Source organism: Cydia splendana, chromosome 9 (assembly GCF_910591565.1).
Source record: "Cydia splendana chromosome 9, ilCydSple1.2, whole genome shotgun sequence".
NCBI lineage: Eukaryota > Metazoa > Arthropoda > Insecta > Lepidoptera > Tortricidae > Cydia > Cydia splendana.
In genome coordinates, this window is record NC_085968.1 from 15,821,172 (window position 1) to 15,839,410 (window position 18,239).

Here is an 18,239-nt window from a genome sequence, read left to right on the forward strand (position 1 = left end):
GTGGCTACATCAAACGCACGCTGAACGATGTTGTTAATGTCGATGTCGTAGTCAGATCGTATAATCCGCCGTATTACATTACGGCTAGCCGTTATCAAAAACAGGGGCGTTTTGAAATGCGGCGGTTCGACGATTAGCCGGATTGTCATTGTGATACGTTCTTCAATAAGGCGGCCAACGTTTAGCCGCATCGTACTACTATTTTAGATTGTAGAGTGACCAGTTCTTTCGGTCGCCCACGTAACCGGAGTTTGACAATGTTTGCAATTTAATTTATTTTTACCATGGTCCCACCGCACTACATGTGTTTCTTTTCCAAAACATTTCCTTCACAACTTAAATAGACGGAGCCCCGCAAGCGGGGCTCCTATTTCTGGGCGGTTTGCCCTTCGGGCATCTGAAGCTACCTAACGAACCTAACCTACTTACCTACCTACGCTTTTTTCCCCAAAGTGTAATGTTTTCACGGACGTCTCACTAAATCAATAGGTAGGTAGATTAGGTTCGTTAGGTAGCTTCAGATGCCCGAAGGGCAAACCGCTCAGAAATAGGAGCCCCGCGAAGCGGGGCTCCGTCTAGTTAAGTTGCGAAAGAAATGTTTTTTGAAAAGAAATAGTCCGACGAACTCCATTTTTGATGGACACCCCAGCGTTTGTCAGGCAGCGCCACGGGTGTTAAAAATGGGAACTAAAAACTGTCAAAGCGGCGGCTAATGACTCGCTGTATTACATTACGGCTAGCCGTGTTGAAGAACGTATGGCGCCGAATACATGCCGGCGGATTTTCATTCAGCCGCATTCAATCCGGCTAATCGTTAAACCGCCGCATTTCAAAACGCCCCTGTTTTTGAAAACGGCTAGCCGTAATGTAATACGGCGGATTATACGATCCGACTGCGACATCGATACCTAAATACCTAATTTTCTGAGTACATAATTATATAATGAAACATACTATTACCATGCTATTACCTCGTCCAAGATAAATATCGCCTAAATAAGTAGTTTATTCAGCGATATTTCCCTGAATTTTCACGTGGGTTCCATTTGGAGCTGTCGTTGGGTAACCCATTGTCGATATGGCTCTAAAAATCTATGACGAGGCCCAACAAGCGTAGCCAAGCAGTGAAAGAGTTAACCCATGACACATATATGTATAAGTGTAAGGGGTGTCGTATTCGAGAAATAACAAATAGACGCAATAATCCCATGTATCCCGGTTGACTTTAATATGCTCATATAAATAATGAAATACTTACATAAAGTCTGAGTTCGCTAGGGCGCAAACGATTGGCATCTCGGCTAGGCCTCCAGGTATCAACAGCTAAGATTATTTTAATGCTTAAAAATCTATTGACTGCTGAACCTTAATGTTTTTATTAGACCATTTGCAATTACATTAGTTACTTACTGTTTGAGTTCATAAGTAAACATGTGTTGTGGAGCTGTTTACCTGACCTTATCCTATGGTTCATCATTAATGACGAACGTAACATCTGCTCATAAACGTCTGTATCACAACTGCTTTCAAGGAATACGGCTGATTTCTCCGACATCACAAGATTATCTAAATCAAGATGATAACGCCAAGTATATTATTCCCAATCGAAATATTACTCAACATATTAATAAATGAGCATTTGCAGGAATCTTTTTGTTTAACTTTTGTTACTGAAACAAAATTTACCGTTAACATTCCCACAAACATGAGCTCTATGATAATACAGCCCAATAATTCAATACTTGTTGAGCAAATTTTGGATGCGTCGGAAAAAGGTTGCTCTGACTACATAGTTCAAATGCATGAGCCTGAAAACTTCATGAAAGCGTTTGAGAAAGTTAACCATTTAGGAGACGTAAGGAGAAGCGGCAAGAAACTTATATTTTTACCCTCTCAAGATGAAATGTTCAACAAAAGTGATCTTACTAATATTTTGACGCTAACTGAGACCGGTTTTGTTGCTAATATATTGTTGATAGTACCTTCTTTACAAAGCTCAGACTGTAAGGTTTATGATATGATAACTCATACGTTTGTCGGCTCCGATGAAGAAGTACACAAGCCTTTGTATTTGGATCGTTGGGATTCTTGTACTAGCCATTTCGAGAGAGGAGTGAATTTGTTTCCTCACGACATGTCGAATTTATACGGCAAGACGGTCAAAGTTGCTGCGTTTACGTATAAACCATACGTTTTATTAGACCTCGATCCATCTTTGAACCCTCTGGGCCGCGATGGCATGGAAATGAGAATTATCGATGAGTTCTGCAGGTATTTTAAATTTTTCATTTTAGAGACACTTAATTTTTTGACACACACTCATATCACAAAAATTGCTAAAATAGGAGGCCCATTTACACTTACATAACATAAATTGATGTCCATCTGATTTTATTTTGATAATAGTCTTATGTGCACCTTGCTTTTACTAATAAACGGGTGCAAGCGAGAAACACCTAGAGTAATAAGATACAAAATAAAAGTAATCAATAATAGATTCTCCAAATTCTATAGGTTCCAAAAAAATTGTTGTACGCTTTCGTACTTGGTACAATACTTACTATCACTACCTTGCACAAAAAATTAAGCGAGATAATATTTGCTTCGTAGATGTCGATGAAAACAGAAAGTATGGTATTTTTTATTTCCCTACATAACACATTTCTTAGGTGGGTGAATTGCACCGTGGAAATAGTAAGAGACGACGAGCACGAGTGGGGCGAAATTTATGAGAATAATACGGGCGTCGGTGTCCTGGGCAATGTGGTTGAAGATCGTGCCGACATAGGCATCAGTAAGTCTATTCCTTTATTTATAATTATAACTGTAGTATAACAATTCTGCAGAAAGGCTTAGTGGTCGGTACCAATGCTAATTTCTGATCTTCTGAATTGTAAATTTATTAACTCAACTATATAGAAAGGTTCAACAATGATTTTACTAAAGTTTAGGTGTTTGTGTGTGTATTATGTGTTACATCTAGTTATGTGCCTTTAAAGGGATTTTTTCCAAGACGGTAGTTTGTCCGCTAAAAACTTCCTAGCTTCAAAATAATTTATAGTCTTACTGATTATGAAGCTTTTTTGCCCGAAAGCTGCACTTTAGGAGGAAAGCAAGCCGCTTTGCACGATGATAGTAGAGGCCCATTAAAACATTTTTTTTCGAAGAACCAGTCATTTCGTCCTTTAGGAGCCGAGGTGAAGCGAGGTCTATTATAAACAGAACAAAAAATCGACAAGTTTTACAGATCCTCCGATTTCGCTAAACTTGGTGTCAATTGTAAGAAAATGACTTATTGCTTCATTGTAAAAAAAATTAAAACAAAATATGTCAATACAAAAATAATGTAAAAAAAATTTAAAACCTATTTTTTCCTATTACACTTTATTTTTGCAAATAGTGTGTTCCATATAGAAAAAGGTCTACAAAAAGCACTAAATGATAAAATCAAACATATTTCTTATCGTATATTGAAAACCGCATCAAAATCGGTTAAGCAGTTTATGAGATTCAAGTTTTAGAATTTGGCTAAGTTTTATTTACTTGGCGATCTTACTGTCATTATTCCTTAGTCGAGACTTTTGCTTCTGTTAATGACCAAGTTTATGCGCTGTAGGTTGTTAGGATAAGCAAGGATACACATGTTGAAGTGTTTGTGTTTTGATGCCAGTGGAAGATGGCCCTTCGTGGACCAGAAACTCTTCCAGGCTTTTTCGATGCGTCGATCGATTTCCTTGGACTGCTTATTATCGAAGGATGTTATCTCGCCCAAGCAGGTGTATTCGTCAACAAAATTGTATATCCTGCCCATCTACCGTGACCCTACATCTCACGCCTTTGACCATTAACTGGGTTTTTGTCCTGTTAATTTCCAATCCGACTTCAAGACTTGGCTGGTCTAAGATGTTCTAAACATTTTCTCTAAATGAGGTGCAGTGTGGGGGAAAACAAGACTATATGTCGTCGGAAAAACGCAGGTTTGTCAATGTCAACCTTATTTCGCTGACGTCAATGCCCATTATTTACCATTTAGCCACCAGCTGCTGGACGATTTCCTGTAGGCAAGAGGTAAACAGCTTTGGAGATAGTGGGTCGATCATCCTGTTTGACTCCTTTTTGGATGCAGAATTAGGGCCGGGAACTTGCAGTACTTTTGCGGTAGATGGTTCCGTAGAACTCGTGCCTATAACGCTGCTCGCGTTGCTTCGCTGTGTGGCTAACGATGTGTCTTGCACTAAAGAAGCGCCGACCCTGGGGTCGCCCTTTTTTTCACGTAGGCATCATTGTCCTAGCTTATTGATAGTTTTTTTTTGCCTCAGCACACTAAGAGCCGCTTGTCTCTACGGCTACGAGTACCTACTCGTATGTACAAATTCGTAGGCAGGCTCCAAATTGGAATATTTCGCTCGTTTAAGTTTTGCTGCGTTTTCGGCGGCTGCTTCGACGCGCCCTGGCGCCTGAGGTGTGAAGGGGCAAGTGTGCTTACACACGTCGCATCACAAATGAGGCTGTGTTTTCGCGCTCACGGAAGCAGTGTCAATTTAGGCCCTGAAACTCCAACACGCCTGTCGGATGTCCAGCGTCCAGTAGCATCCTGAAGTACCTGCCTTTATAAGCTTATGTGATCCCCTAGAAACCATTTCATTAAATTGCATTGCACGGTTTTTTACAGTAAAGAACAAACTTGTAACTAACCTTCCCTCAACTCAAGCTGCACTTCACAAACATACCTTGCATGCAGCGTACCATGTGAGCCAAGTACGAATGACGGCGAATAGACCTTTTCAGGATTCCGTACCCAAAGGGTAAAAACGGGACCCTATTACTAAAACTCCGCTGTCTGTCTATACGTCCGTTTGTCCAAACGGACAGAACTGGTAAACACCAGGCTGTATTTCATGAACCGTGATAGCTAGTTTTTTGCCGTTTTTTGCGTATAATGGTACGGAATTTTTCGTACGCGAGTCCGACTGTTTTTTGTGAATATATACATATATTTTTAAAATAGATAAAGTAAATACCCACATGATACTTAAAATTTACTATGATTTACGTGCTTCTTGGTCTATAAAATAAATAAATAAAACTAAGCCAACTTCTGAAACATGGCTCTCATAAACTGCTTAGCCGATTTTGATGCGGGTTTCAGTATATTATGAAAAATGTGTTTAATTTTATAGTATAGTACTTTTTTCTGGACATTATTCAATGTGGAAGACACTATTTGCACAAATAAACCGTAAAAGAAAAAAATAGGTTATCAATCTTTTCACACTATTTTTGTATAAAAATATTTTGTTTTTATTTTTTTATAATAAAAAATGTACTTTTCTTCCAATTGACACCAAATTTAACGAAATCGGATGATCCGTGAAACTTGTAGATTTATTTTTCTGTTTTTAGGAGACCTCGCTTCACCTCGGCTCTTAAAGGATGAAATTACTGGTTCTTCGAAAAAAAATGTTTTAACGGGCCTCCACTATCATCGTGCAAAGCGGCTTGCTTTCCTCCTAAAGTGCAGCTTTTTTTTCATAACAAGCATGACTATTAGCTGATTTCGATGAATTGGGATTTGGGTGACGTAGACTACATTTTTAACTGTATTTTGAAAATAAGGATATAGGTACCTACTTAAGTATAAGGTAGAAAAAAATCGTAGTTTGGGTTAAATAATTTTAAAATATGTAACATGTTACAAATTTAGGGCAAGTATACATTATAGAATTTGGTTTTTGCAACTATATACTTTTTATGCGCTCTTTAGTTTTACATAGTTAGATAATGTTATGTAGTTACTTACTTTAACTTTCAGCGGCGCTCTATTCCTGGTACGAAGTATACAGAGTGTTGGATTTTTCTGCTCCAATTATTAGAACCGCTATCACTTGCATCGCACCCGCGCCTAGGCAAGTAAAATTAACTTTTACAACACACTAGCTCGTAAAACCTCTCTTTATTCTTCAAAAACTGATGAGAAAGTTGCAAGAGGGGCAAAGTAATTTGGTGCAAATTTTGACCAAACTTCCTATGTTGGTTGGTAGGATTGAATTTTTGGGTGTGGGGAAAAATTTTGTGTTTCACTCGGTAGCACAGTTTGTTTAACCTCATGCCTTGAAACCCCCGCAACGCTCAAGATTCCACTTTTCGAACTACCGGAATCTTTCGCTTGCTAGAGTATTAAGGGTTCACTTGTACTAGGGTTTAAACAATAACTTTGCCTCTTTATAAAACAAATAACTATTAGAAGCAGAGAAATATGAATAAGAGAAGTGTTTGTCAAAATGTTTCATAGTATTTATAACAATAAATTACCTATGTTACCATGAAATTAAGGTCATATTTCCGCTCCTTAAGATTATGAATGTAAAGTTAACAAAAATAGGAAATTATTAAGTTCTATCTATTCGAAAACATAAACAAGCTTCCATCGGTAAAAATAAAGGTATAGTAATTTTCATTTTTTTTTCTCAAATAGTCGAATATAATAAAATTTTTTGTAAGATATAAAAATACTTTATAATAAAATTAAAATACGTCTAAATAAGGCCCCCGCGGCATTGTGCCAAAGATGCTGGCAGCATTCCCTCGCTGAATGGCAATACTAATAGCGATGCAATTTTTTGTAGGATTTTGACAAGTTGGGATTTACCGTTGGTGCCATTCACGTGGACAATGTGGATGTGCATAGTGTTTACCTTCTTCTACGCTTCGTTGGCTCTCTCCGTAGCCCAGCGCTCTACCAAAAATGTTTTCTTAGACACTTTTGGGATGATGATCACTCAAGTAAGCAGATTTTTACGCAGAATTGTTTTTTATATAAAAATAAATTTAATATAAAAAAATAGACAGGAGAAAAATAATTGGGACTTCATGCTTGGCATAGGTTATGCATTTGAATCCCGCTGTGTGCAATTATTAAAAAAATATAACTTCTATATACTTTCTGACGTCCTACCGTTTTATGGCTACCCTGAAACTGAAAACAAACAAGTTTTTCAACCACCCATTTGCAAATATTTGGTTTAACGCTAATGATGCCATATAAAGTTTGTGTACCTGAATTATATGGCATTGAGGTAAACAGTGCTCCCGATAGCATATTCTGATAGCAAAAAATAGTCACCATCATCATCGGGTGGTGGTTTATACATGGAATAAGGCCTATTTAAACGTATTTCATCAAAAATACCCCGTTATCAATGTTGTATTTCATTAAAAATCAAGGTTCGCAGAAGTATTTACATCCGTGGGGAACACTAACTGCGCCATTGGTAGCCAACTTGGCCCAGAAGTGAAATATTTATAACAATAATTTTACCAAGAAATATATATCCATTGAATTCACAATAAAAAAGAGATCTGCTTTAATTCAGACGCTTCACTGCAATTGCAAAGTATTAGGAATCCAGATCGGTTCTACAGAAAAGATAAAAAGCAGTGTATATATGTGCGTTTTATCTAAGTAACCTAGGTTTATTAACTACCTACTTACCTAGATACATAAAGGATGACTCACGTTAGACCGGGCCGGAGCTTCGTTTTCTATGGAAATCACCATGTGATCACCGATCAGCCATCATAGAGAATGACATGTCGGACGGCCCGGTCTAGCGTGAGTCATCCAAAATGCTTCTCAGACCCGCGAGGACGCGACTTCATGGCGCATACGCAGCATCACCGGCTGGATGCTAGTGACGGGCCTAGTCATAGACAACGCGTACAGCGGCGGCCTGGCGTCCAGCTTCACGGTCCCCAAGTACGAGGCCTCCATAGACACGGTGGAGGACTTGGTGGATAGGAAAATGGAGTGGGGCGCTACGCATGATGCTTGGATATTTTCTATTATGCTTTCAGAGGAGGTACTGTTTATTTGTCATACCGTAAAATGGGGTGAGAAGTAGGGCTTCCAATACCGGGATCCCGGGATCCCGAAATACCGGGATCCCGTCTGTTTAAACGCATTTTTCAACACCGGTAATTTTTAATGCAATACCGGGATCCCGGTATTTTAAAAAACAAGGAAAATGGGCCGATTATAACGTTTAAAATCCATTAAAATGATTAATTCGGCTGTATCGAGGAGATTACTTGCCCATTTAATTAAAGAAGATCATTTAATTGAAACAAAATCTGTGCGTATGCGTTAGATAAATATTTGGTGATGAATTCTGATGTTCAGGATATGACATTAATATAATTATTTCTTAAAATTATATTAAAAAGTAGAAAGAAATGAGCAAGGAATTGTAGTTTGGAAAACGAATTTTTGGTGGCAAATTTGAATATAGTTGGCTGGTTTATTAGGTTGAAGGTTGAACTTAAAATGTGACTGGTGAAGTCAACAGATAAAATTATTGCCATCCTGGAGGATGAAATTATAATTATTGCAGTTGGCGATTATTGTTTAATATCCTAAGCTAAGGACATACATATAATTAGAGTCTGGCTACTGAAATATTAGGTCCTTACCTATGAAATTGGCGTTTTTGTTCATAGATATAAGTCTGATCCTAGTTTTTTTTTTTTTACAAAAGTACATACACAATTACAATAAAACTACAGTGCACTCAATAAACAACGATTTTACATACAATTAATTGTTATTTTTTATTGTTAAGTGTTCAGAATTAAGCCTTGAAAATAGGTCTTTTCATGTGCTGTCGGTTCGAGTATTAAAATTACTTATATTTTTCTAATGGTACCAATTTTCAAGAAATGGAGATATTGAAAACATACCTTAAAGGTGTCAAAAATTACTGGAAAAATTTTGTTTGGTTTGAATTAGCCATCAAAAAAATATCCGCAAAATTAATTGTATGGAAATTCGTGTTTCGTTGAAATTCTCCGAACAAAACGCCAATTTCATAGGTAATGACCTAATATTACACAAATGTTTGGCGGGAAATTCAAAAAATATTGGGCTGGTCACAGTTTGTGTAGTAGGAATTATAGTTTTGATACTAGAAAATATGTTTGATATTCTGTGCACACGTAAGGTACTTAAGGATATAAGTAAAATATACGTTGACGTGCACTCAAAGTCAGCTCACATGATTTCTACCACTATGTAAAATACAGTCAACGATAAACACATATGTTAACACTTTCTCACCATATACCATTGTAACAAGGCGAAAAATGAAACGTAGTGTAAATAAGACCTAGCTCGATAATATTAATCCATCACAAAAAAAAACAAATACTATGCCAAATATGCTAAATGCTAAGTATCAAAATATTTATAGAGCACCAACCTCCTAATTTGTTTACATTTGCTTAGGAGTTGTAAACATTGCAGTTTTTCGTTATACAACGCTACACGTCGACTTCGCACATTGTCGTAATTATTTACGAGCTTAAATAATAGTTTGCGAACCTCACTCAGTATAGACATTATTAATATTATTTAAAATAAACCGCTTATAAACCGCAAACAATTTGAATGAATGACATAAATTGACAACTGACTTTTAGCTTTCTTTTAAATCATAGACAATTGGTGATACAACAACGAAATATCTGTCAACATTTTTTGGCTAGCCAGACTCTATCTGCTGAAACAAGAGTTCAAGTAGCGTCCATCATTATATATTATATATTATGAGTATATATGAAATAATGTAGTAGTATATTAATTATATATATTCGGCAACTCTGAAAGTTCTTAGAAAAGGCTACTTAGAGATCATATAACAAAAAGAGGCATATTATTTATAAAAATATACCTCTTTATACATTTTTTGGGGTATATGCAATTTGGTCATTATCTGTGTTTCAGGATTGATGGCAATTTGGAAATTGTACGTCGAGCGTTATTCCAATTTCGACCTAAGAATTTTTTCGTATTACTATTTATAACGATTTTCATTGTGGGCTCAGCCAACAACAGAGTTACATTAGGCTTCAGTTATAGTTTCATAATGAAGCCTAGTTCTTGTACGTCTGTTTATTTTTTAAATTACACATTTAATCGCTTTTGTAGTTATTCAACGGATGATCATAGAGAAGCATGTCATTCAAGAGGGACGTCAAAAGTTTACATCGCACAGTTGTGCGGTTAATAAAAAATACTGGCAAAAAATTGTATATCAGTAGTTTTTGATATCCCTCAGTATTCATATGACACTGTTAAAAAAATCTTGCTTAAATTATTTTGTGTCGAAAAAGCTTGAATCCCGATGGGTACCTCATGAATTTCATACAAAACCTCCGAGGACCTAAAATTGCCATACAAAAAAGGCATTGGAAGAATGAGCTGTGTGCGCTTCAGGGTAATCCTATCCTAATGAAAATTTGTACGCGTGGTCAGAAAGAGATAAAGCACGCATTAAAATAAAGAGTAACGTCCTAATTACTTCAGCTTTTTCTATTCTAAACACTTTCAGTTTGCCCTAATATTCTAGTATTTTTATTTGTGTATTCTATATGTAGTTTATCAGAATTATTATTTGTTCAGTTGTTTTCCATCGTTCTAATAAATTCCTCTGTTCTCCTTGCACCATTTTTTACATATATGTCTCTGTTTGATCCGATGGTTGACTGGTAGAGAATGCCATTAGGCATTAAGTCCGCCATTTGTACATTATTTCTATGTTCTGTGAAATAAAGTTAAAATAAATAAATAATATGGTGTTACAGTGAGCCTTTTTTTAATAAAACTCAAAAAATTTAATCGATTCATAGTCAATACCGGGATCCCGGGATCCCGGTATTGATGAAGACAGTTTCGGTATTAATACCGGTATTGAAAGAAGTCCGGTATTTGGAAGCCCTAGTGAGAAGGTATTGAGGGGGCAGAAGGGAAGCGAATGTTTTTAGTTACTTCTTTACTTTTCTGTCTCAGGTTGCTCTAAGAGTAAAGGATGACTCACGCTAGACCGTGCCGGGCCCGGACCGAGACGTCCGACACGTTATTTTCTATGACGGCTGATCGGTGATCACGTGGTGCTTTCCATAGAAAATGAAGCGCTGGAAGCTCCGGCCCGGCCCCAGCCCGGTCTAGCGTGAGTCATCCTTAATTTTCTTTTTCTTGCGGCAACACTGAGTAGCAGCTAATAATAAAGAGTCGTTCTTCATAATATGTCTGAAATACGTACATAAATGGCATATCATTAGCTCGTTTCCTAAGTTTTTGTTGTTATTTTTAGCCTCTGATCAAGAGTTTGCTCAATCAATTTAAAACTTATCCAGCCGACATTTTAAAGCGGAAGAGCTTCTCAAGAAGTATGGCGTTTAGCATTGAACACCTTCCAGCAGGTAATAAGCACACACTTGGTATCATCATGGATCATGGATCATATTTTACGCATGAACAGCTTTTGGTAGGTAGGTACATCTCACTGCCTCCAGTTGTTATTATTTGATTCTAGAGTATGTTTAGTTAAGTCTTTAAATCCCAGAGTATTTATTAAGAAACTCAATTATGAGAAAAAAATTGTCGCAAAATCTCTGAAAATTTGTAAAAAAATAAATAATTTGCTTTTACGTAGTATTTGTCTGAAAATCCATTATCCTGCCGACTGCGCCATGTAATATTAAGATATAAAATAAATGACGATCATGTCTATTTTGGTCCAAGAATTCATCTGTTCTATCATAAAACACAGAAACATTAAAGTTAAAGACAAACTGAACATACTCTATAAGGTAAATAGGTAGAGTTAGACCAAGAAAAGTCTGCAGCGATTTTGATAGCCTTTAAGTGTTATTTTAAACGTCAAACTTCTATGAAATTCTGATGTATAAATAACACTTGCAATGCGTGGGCTATCAAAATCACTGCACACTTTTCTTGGTCTAACTCTATGTAGGTACATATGCGACGAGTCGCAAGGCGAATGAATGACGAAGGGCGTATAGCGCGACGCCTCGCCACTCTCACGCATATCTATATATCTAACGCCAGGGTTAGACTTATTTTATTCATCAAGAAATTTGTAGTAAAGGCTTTCGCACTCATTGTGGTATGTCTAAGTAGGTGTCTGCTTAGAGAGATTTATTTGTTATCAACTTATCTAGGATACTTCGCGATCGGTGAATACATAACCAAGGAAGCAGCGATGGACCTCGAAATAATGCTGGACAAAATCTATTACGAACAGTGCGTTGTCATGCTGAGGAAGAGTTCTCCGTACACTGCTAAACTCAGCGAGTTAGTTGGTCGCCTTCACCAGTCTGGTCTAATGCTGTCTTGGGAGACGCAGGTTTGGGTCATATTTTATAGTAGGTAATACAGCCAATCTTTACCTACTGTCTAGATATAAAAGTTTAAATTAAATTTAAGAATTTACCACTTACCTCATCAAAGTCTGCAATGATCTCGTTAAGCAGCCTGAGACACTCCATGCCCTGGTTGTTGCCGTCCAGCTCCATGTAGAACTCGTGGTAGTTGGTGATGGAGGCGAACACCACGCCCACGCGCTGGTACGACTGGTGGTACAGGTCCTGCCGGCGCCACTTGTCAGTTGCGCGCAGCGCAAGCCAGTAGGGCAGTGACATAGGCCAGTTCCAAAATTAATTTTACGAGTCGGGGTTTGGAAGATAGAAAGGGAATGGTTTTTTCTAAGGTTGTGGTCAGCTTATTGTAAAGCTTTATAATAGCAGGGGATCTAAGGTCCCGTTTTCTAAGGGGACCTTGCATTTTGGAGACAAAGCAAACCGCTTGGAACAGGTGTTCCTGGGGGTGACCTGAGCTGATTAAGCCCGGTTGCCAAGAGGTTCCCCCCAGTAGGTGGGCAGGGGAGGGGGGGTAAAAGTGCCTCCGGCGCGCCTCACTCTAAGCTTTATATCTGCATACATCTCGCAACTATATCAAGTTTGGTGTCATTTTCGTATAATTCGAGGATGAAGAATTCATTTCTGTGACTAAATTTTCACTCACCCATACAAAAAATTCGAAAAATTCAAAATTCAAAAAAAAATCTTTTGATTTTTTTTTCGAAAATCCTCAACAAAATGTATACTATGAGGATTTGCTCTAGAAAAAAAATACCTGTGAATAGCCCAGTTCTCCTACTATACAGAATAGTAAACTTGTCAAACATTTTTTTTCATAACTCTGTTAAAAAAAATGTTTTGTGTCGCGCGGCGTACTTGCATTGTAAGAGTGGTATGCAACGTTTAGGATTTTTAAGTATGTTTAGATGATTTCTGATAAGTTGTTATTCTTCTGGTGGTAGATTACATTAATAAATTACTTCTGGACGTGATATATATACAAATATAAATTAAATATATAAATAAAGATGTTGGGAAAACTTTCGCTAATAGAGTTAAGTATTATAAATGTGATAAAATTAACATAGGAGATGTTTGACAAAAAATGCGGGTTAAAATAAGATATATATTGTTCGTAATTGCCATTACATGCCCATGAGACTGTTTATTTTAGGTTTTTTTTTAATGCAGTTGCACCTCCCTGCGCATTTTGTTTTGCAGCGGCAACGAATAAGCTCTAAACAAGCAGCAGCCGCCGCAGGTAGGCTTGTCCATATGGGCTCCATGTTGTTTGGACCAGCCCCAGTCAGCAGGGCATGGTGGCTGTTGCTGAGGGGCTATAATCTGTCCCCAAACATAGACCAAATCCTACACCGGAACATGCGACACAACTGAAAACCGCAGTGACGCCGAAATAATTTTCAACCAGGTTGACAAGGTGCAGAAAACCCTAGAGGAAAAGCAAACCGCTCTATGTGCGTTCCTTGATGTTGAAGGTGCTTTCGACAATACGCCCGCAGAGACCATACTCAATGGTATGAAATCAAAGGGAGTAGACGAAACCACCAGATGGGTACATAGCATGCTCTCGAACAGAGTAGCCACTCTGACCATCAATACTATATATAGAGCATGAATTTTATACCACTAAAGGGTGCCTACAAGGAGGCGTTTTATCCCCACTATTATGGACCCTAGCAGTGGACCAACTTCTTGCAATCATGTCAGGCCAAGACTTTGATACACAAGGATATGCCGACGACCTTGTAGTCATCGTCAAAGGCCCTTGCCTCAACACAATATCCAACCTAATGCATGGAGCTCTAAACACAATATTCAAATGGAGTAGAGAAAATGACTTGTCCATTAATCCGAGCAAGACTGTAATAGTCATTTAACCATTCACGAGGAAACGGAAGCTCGATAAACTCACAAAACCAAGACTTAATGGACAAATAATACCGTTCTCGGCAGAGGTCAAGTATCTAGGGGTCACCTTCGACCAAAAGTTAACTCGGAACCCTCACCTGAGAAACATTATACAAAAAGCGAAAATGGCCATGTGGTCACGCTGTCGAATGGCAGGAGCAAGATAGGGCTTAAGACCCAAATTGCTATATGGTAAACACAGCGGTAGTGAGGCCAATTGTCACCTACGCCTCCGCAGTCTGGTGTAACAAAACCAGCCAAAAGACAGCAATAGACACTCTAAACAGCCTGCAACGCACGGCTTGTTTAACAGTAACAGGCGCCTACTCCTCGACACCGGGAGCGGCCCTAGATGCACTGCTGGACATCATACCACTCCACTTGCAGGTGCAAAAGGAGGCCAAGCAGTGCGTCTACAGAATATGCACACTAAACAGGCCAAAATGGCGCTCTCAGGCATTAACCAATCTAAAGGCCTGGGTTTTTGCGAATAGAACCCTTAGCATGCCCACTGATGACACGCACACCGAATGTCATCTCACCAAACTGTAAACAGTAGAAATACCTCCTAGAGACAAATGGATCAACAACCAAATGTACGTCGAAGAGGGAAGCCACATCTGGTATACAGATGGCTCCAAGAAAGGCAATGATGTATGATGTGGGATCTATGGTGAGAGATCTAAGCTCAGAGCTAGCGTCAGCATGGGCACACTGGCCTCAATCTTCCAGGCAGAAGTCTTCGCCATCAACAAATGTGCGGAGATCAACCTGGATAGAAACCTAAGACACCAGCTTATCTACATCAACTCAGACAGCCAGGCTGTTCCACTGGCACTAGAATCCCTTGAGTCAAACTCAAAACTAGTCCAGAACTGTAAAACAAACCTAAATGCACTGGCTTACTCCAACAAAGTTACACTTAGATGGGTACCAGGGCACTCCGACATTAACGGAAACGAAGAAGCGGACGAACTTGCTAGAAAGGGCGCAGACACACCTCTGGTTGGCCCAGAACCCTTCTGTGGAAGCACAAAACGAGATGCATATTCTCTGCTCAGCAACTTAGAAAAAACGAGAGCAATCGATTGGTGGAAGTTCGTTAAAGGACAAGAACACTCGAAAGCTCTGATCAAAGGGTTCAACAGCAAAACTGCTAAGGAGCTTTTAAGACTCAAAAGGCACAAAACCTGCGCGGTGACCAGAATACTGACTGGACACTGCAAGTTGAACAAACATATGTTTCAAATTGGCAAGAAACAAGATGCGACATGCAGGTTCTGTCAGGAGTCAGAGGAGACTGCAATGCACATTCTCTGTTCTTGTGGACTACTAATGTCAAAAAGAAGTACCTACCTAGGGCGACACGTAGTGCAACCCTATGCTATGAGGTACAAAACATTACGGCCCAAAGAATCTGGAACTTTCTGGATGCAACGGGCATTAGTAATGAACTTAAAGGGCCGTCACAATAGATCAATGCTGGTCAATGCGACACTCAAAGGCCCACAACACCACAATAATAATAATAATGTCCCGCGGGGGCAGCTTGTGGCGAGCTGACGGTGAGTGACGACACCGCGGACCCCTATTCCAGAGGGCCCTGTCATCTGGCCCTCGCCTCTGTGCTTGCCTTGATTGGCCGGCCAGAATGGAGTCGCAAGAGCGGGACCTATGCTCCAGGTTCGAAGTGTAAAATGTCATAACGCCGGCGGCCTGCTGAACGGATTACCGGGATCTGGCTACCGCAGACTCACCTCTCGACAACCTCACAGCCACTCCAAAGTGTTGGCCTGTTGTCACACTGTGGCGTTGGCGAGTCACCACCTGTCATTTACAATTTTGAGACTTATTGTCACGGCAGGTGTCCGCTAGTCTCTCCCATAGCCCATTATCCAGTCCATCCAACTTTCAAATCTATAGCCCATGACCGTAGTTCCCATCGCAGCACAAAAGTGCTGCACTGCAATAGTCTTTGCACCTGGCGGGGACCATCTCCGGATGTATCACATTGTGCGTTCGGGGATAGTATCCACCACATGTATCCCTTGCTTTTAGATTAACGTGCCTTAAAGGGCCTCTGCGCTGTTGGCTTCGTCCCCACGTACGCCTCCCAAAGGTCCGGGACCCCATGGTCCCGAGATATGGAAAAGACATACAAATAATAATGTTAATTTTATCACATTTATAATACTTAACTCTGTTGGCGAAAGTTTTCCCAACATCTTTATTTATATATTTAATTTATATTTGTATATATATCACGTCCAGAAGCAATTTATTAATGTAATCTACAACCAGAAGAATAACAACTTATCAGAAATCATCTAAACATACTTAAAAATTCCTAAATGCTGCATACCGCTCTTACAATGCAGGTACGCCGCGGGACACAAAACATTTTTTCTAACAGAGTTATGAAAAAAATGTTTGACAAGTTTACTATTCTGTATAGTAGGAGAATTGGGCTATTGACAGGTATTTTTTTTCTAGAGCAAATCCTCATAGTATACATTTTGTTGAGGATTTTCGAAAAAAAAAAATCAATATATTTTTTTTGAATTTTGAATTTCTCGATTTTTTTGTATGGGTGAGTGAAAATTTAGCCACAGAAATGAATTCTTCATCCTCGAATTACACGAAAAAGACACCAAACTTGATATAGTTGCGAGATGTATGCAGATATAAAGCTTAGAGTGAGGCGCGCCGGAGGCACTTTTACCCCCCCTCCCCTGCCTACCTGCTGGGGGGAACCTCTTAGCAACCGGGCTTAATCAGCTCAGATCACCCCCAGGAACACCTGTTCCAAGCGGTTTGCTTTGTCTCCAAAATGCAAGGTGGTGGACCTTAGATCTCCTGCTATAAGGGCCTCTGGGACTCAGGAGGCCATACACTGTTGTCAAGGAGGAAGAATTTGAAGCGAGATTGAAAAATTGTATGACTAAATAAGCTTTTTATAATTAAGTGAGATTGTACAGCTAGCTGGTACAGGTACTAGGTACCTACTTACCTAGACTACCTAGAGGCTATCTAACCTTAAAATCTTGACCTATACCTATCTATTACAGGTGGCTTTGAAATATCTAGACTTCAAAGTACAATTGGAAGTAAGGTTGTCTAGAGCAAGAAAAGATTTGGAAGGAATTGAGCCGTTAAGCATAAAACAGCTTTTGGTGCGTACTTTTAATACTATACTTTAATTTACAAAAAATGATGAATGGATTGAATGGTTGTGTCATGTGTGTTTCTCGTTCACACAACGATGGACCACGGGCTTGGATCTAAGTAAATTAGTTCGCAAATAATTTACAGCCTAAAATTAACACATAGCTAGGGTACCTATGGGCCGATTCGAACTTTAAGATACGTCAAATATTACGTCTAGATAGTAGATACGATATAGTGTAGTCAAAACGTCTTGTAGTCCGTCTTAGTGGTAGTCTTTTATCCGTGTATAAATAAAGCTCCATTACTCAATGTAGCACTTAGCATGAAACCTTAGTGTGGTCCGACTCTACAAGTGTAAATTATTGTTGATTGTATTTTTTCAGGGTATCTACATATTTTACTTCGGAGGAGTAGTCATAGCACTTCTTGGTTTCTTCGGGGAATTACTCTCTAAATGCAGCAAGCCTTCAATAGTGTTATAATAATACCTAAATATGTTCTGAGATTTATATAAATATACCTACAGGCCTAGATCAAATTACCTATAGGTACCTATATCGTTTTATTCACGAAGCCGCGTGCTTTGGTTCCTATTGCTATGCTATTAGAATTTAGTTTTGACTAAATCTCGATATTTGCAAAAAATCGTGCAATATAATATAATATAGTTAATTAGGTACTTTGTGATAAAAATAGGTACCTACTTATTCTATACAGAGTGGAATAGAACTATTAGAAACAGGGATAATAATATACTTTACAGGTAGGTACTTATTTCAAATTATATTTATTTCTTCATTTAATAGTACTACTAAATACTTACTTACACAATTATTATTATTTTCCTACTTACTTGGTAGTACCTAGGATGTCTTGTCTGTGTACCTACCTATCCTAGTTTCATAGGTACTTTACTAAAATAAAAC

General features: G+C 38.6%; 1 protein-coding gene across 1 annotated transcript; it reads left to right on the plus strand.

Moving 5' to 3' along the window:
* The first annotated feature begins 1,021 nt into the window (after positions 1-1,021).
* On the plus strand, positions 1,022-17,865 carry LOC134793637 (glutamate receptor ionotropic, delta-2-like). The gene is made up of 10 exons (XM_063765270.1): positions 1,022-1,159; positions 1,271-2,271; positions 2,670-2,794; positions 5,813-5,906; positions 6,627-6,783; positions 7,638-7,859; positions 11,148-11,256; positions 12,019-12,203; positions 17,214-17,318; positions 17,697-17,865. The coding sequence occupies exons 2-10, from the start codon at positions 1,577-1,579 to the stop codon at positions 17,793-17,795; spliced, it is 1,791 nt and encodes a 596-aa protein (XP_063621340.1). The 5' UTR covers positions 1,022-1,159; positions 1,271-1,576; the 3' UTR covers positions 17,796-17,865.
* Positions 17,866-18,239: the final 374 nt, after the last annotated feature.

Excerpts from the sequence above, each read along its gene's own strand:
- LOC134793637 (XM_063765270.1), top strand. The coding sequence starts at position 1,577 with ATGATAACGCCAAGTATATTATTCCCAATCGAAATATTACTCAACATA. Across the intron at positions 6,784-7,637 it reads TTGGGATGATGATCACTCAA|ACCCGCGAGGACGCGACTTC; the intron begins GTAAGCAGATTT and ends AATGCTTCTCAG. Across the intron at positions 17,319-17,696 it reads TAAGCATAAAACAGCTTTTG|GGTATCTACATATTTTACTT; the intron begins GTGCGTACTTTT and ends GTATTTTTTCAG.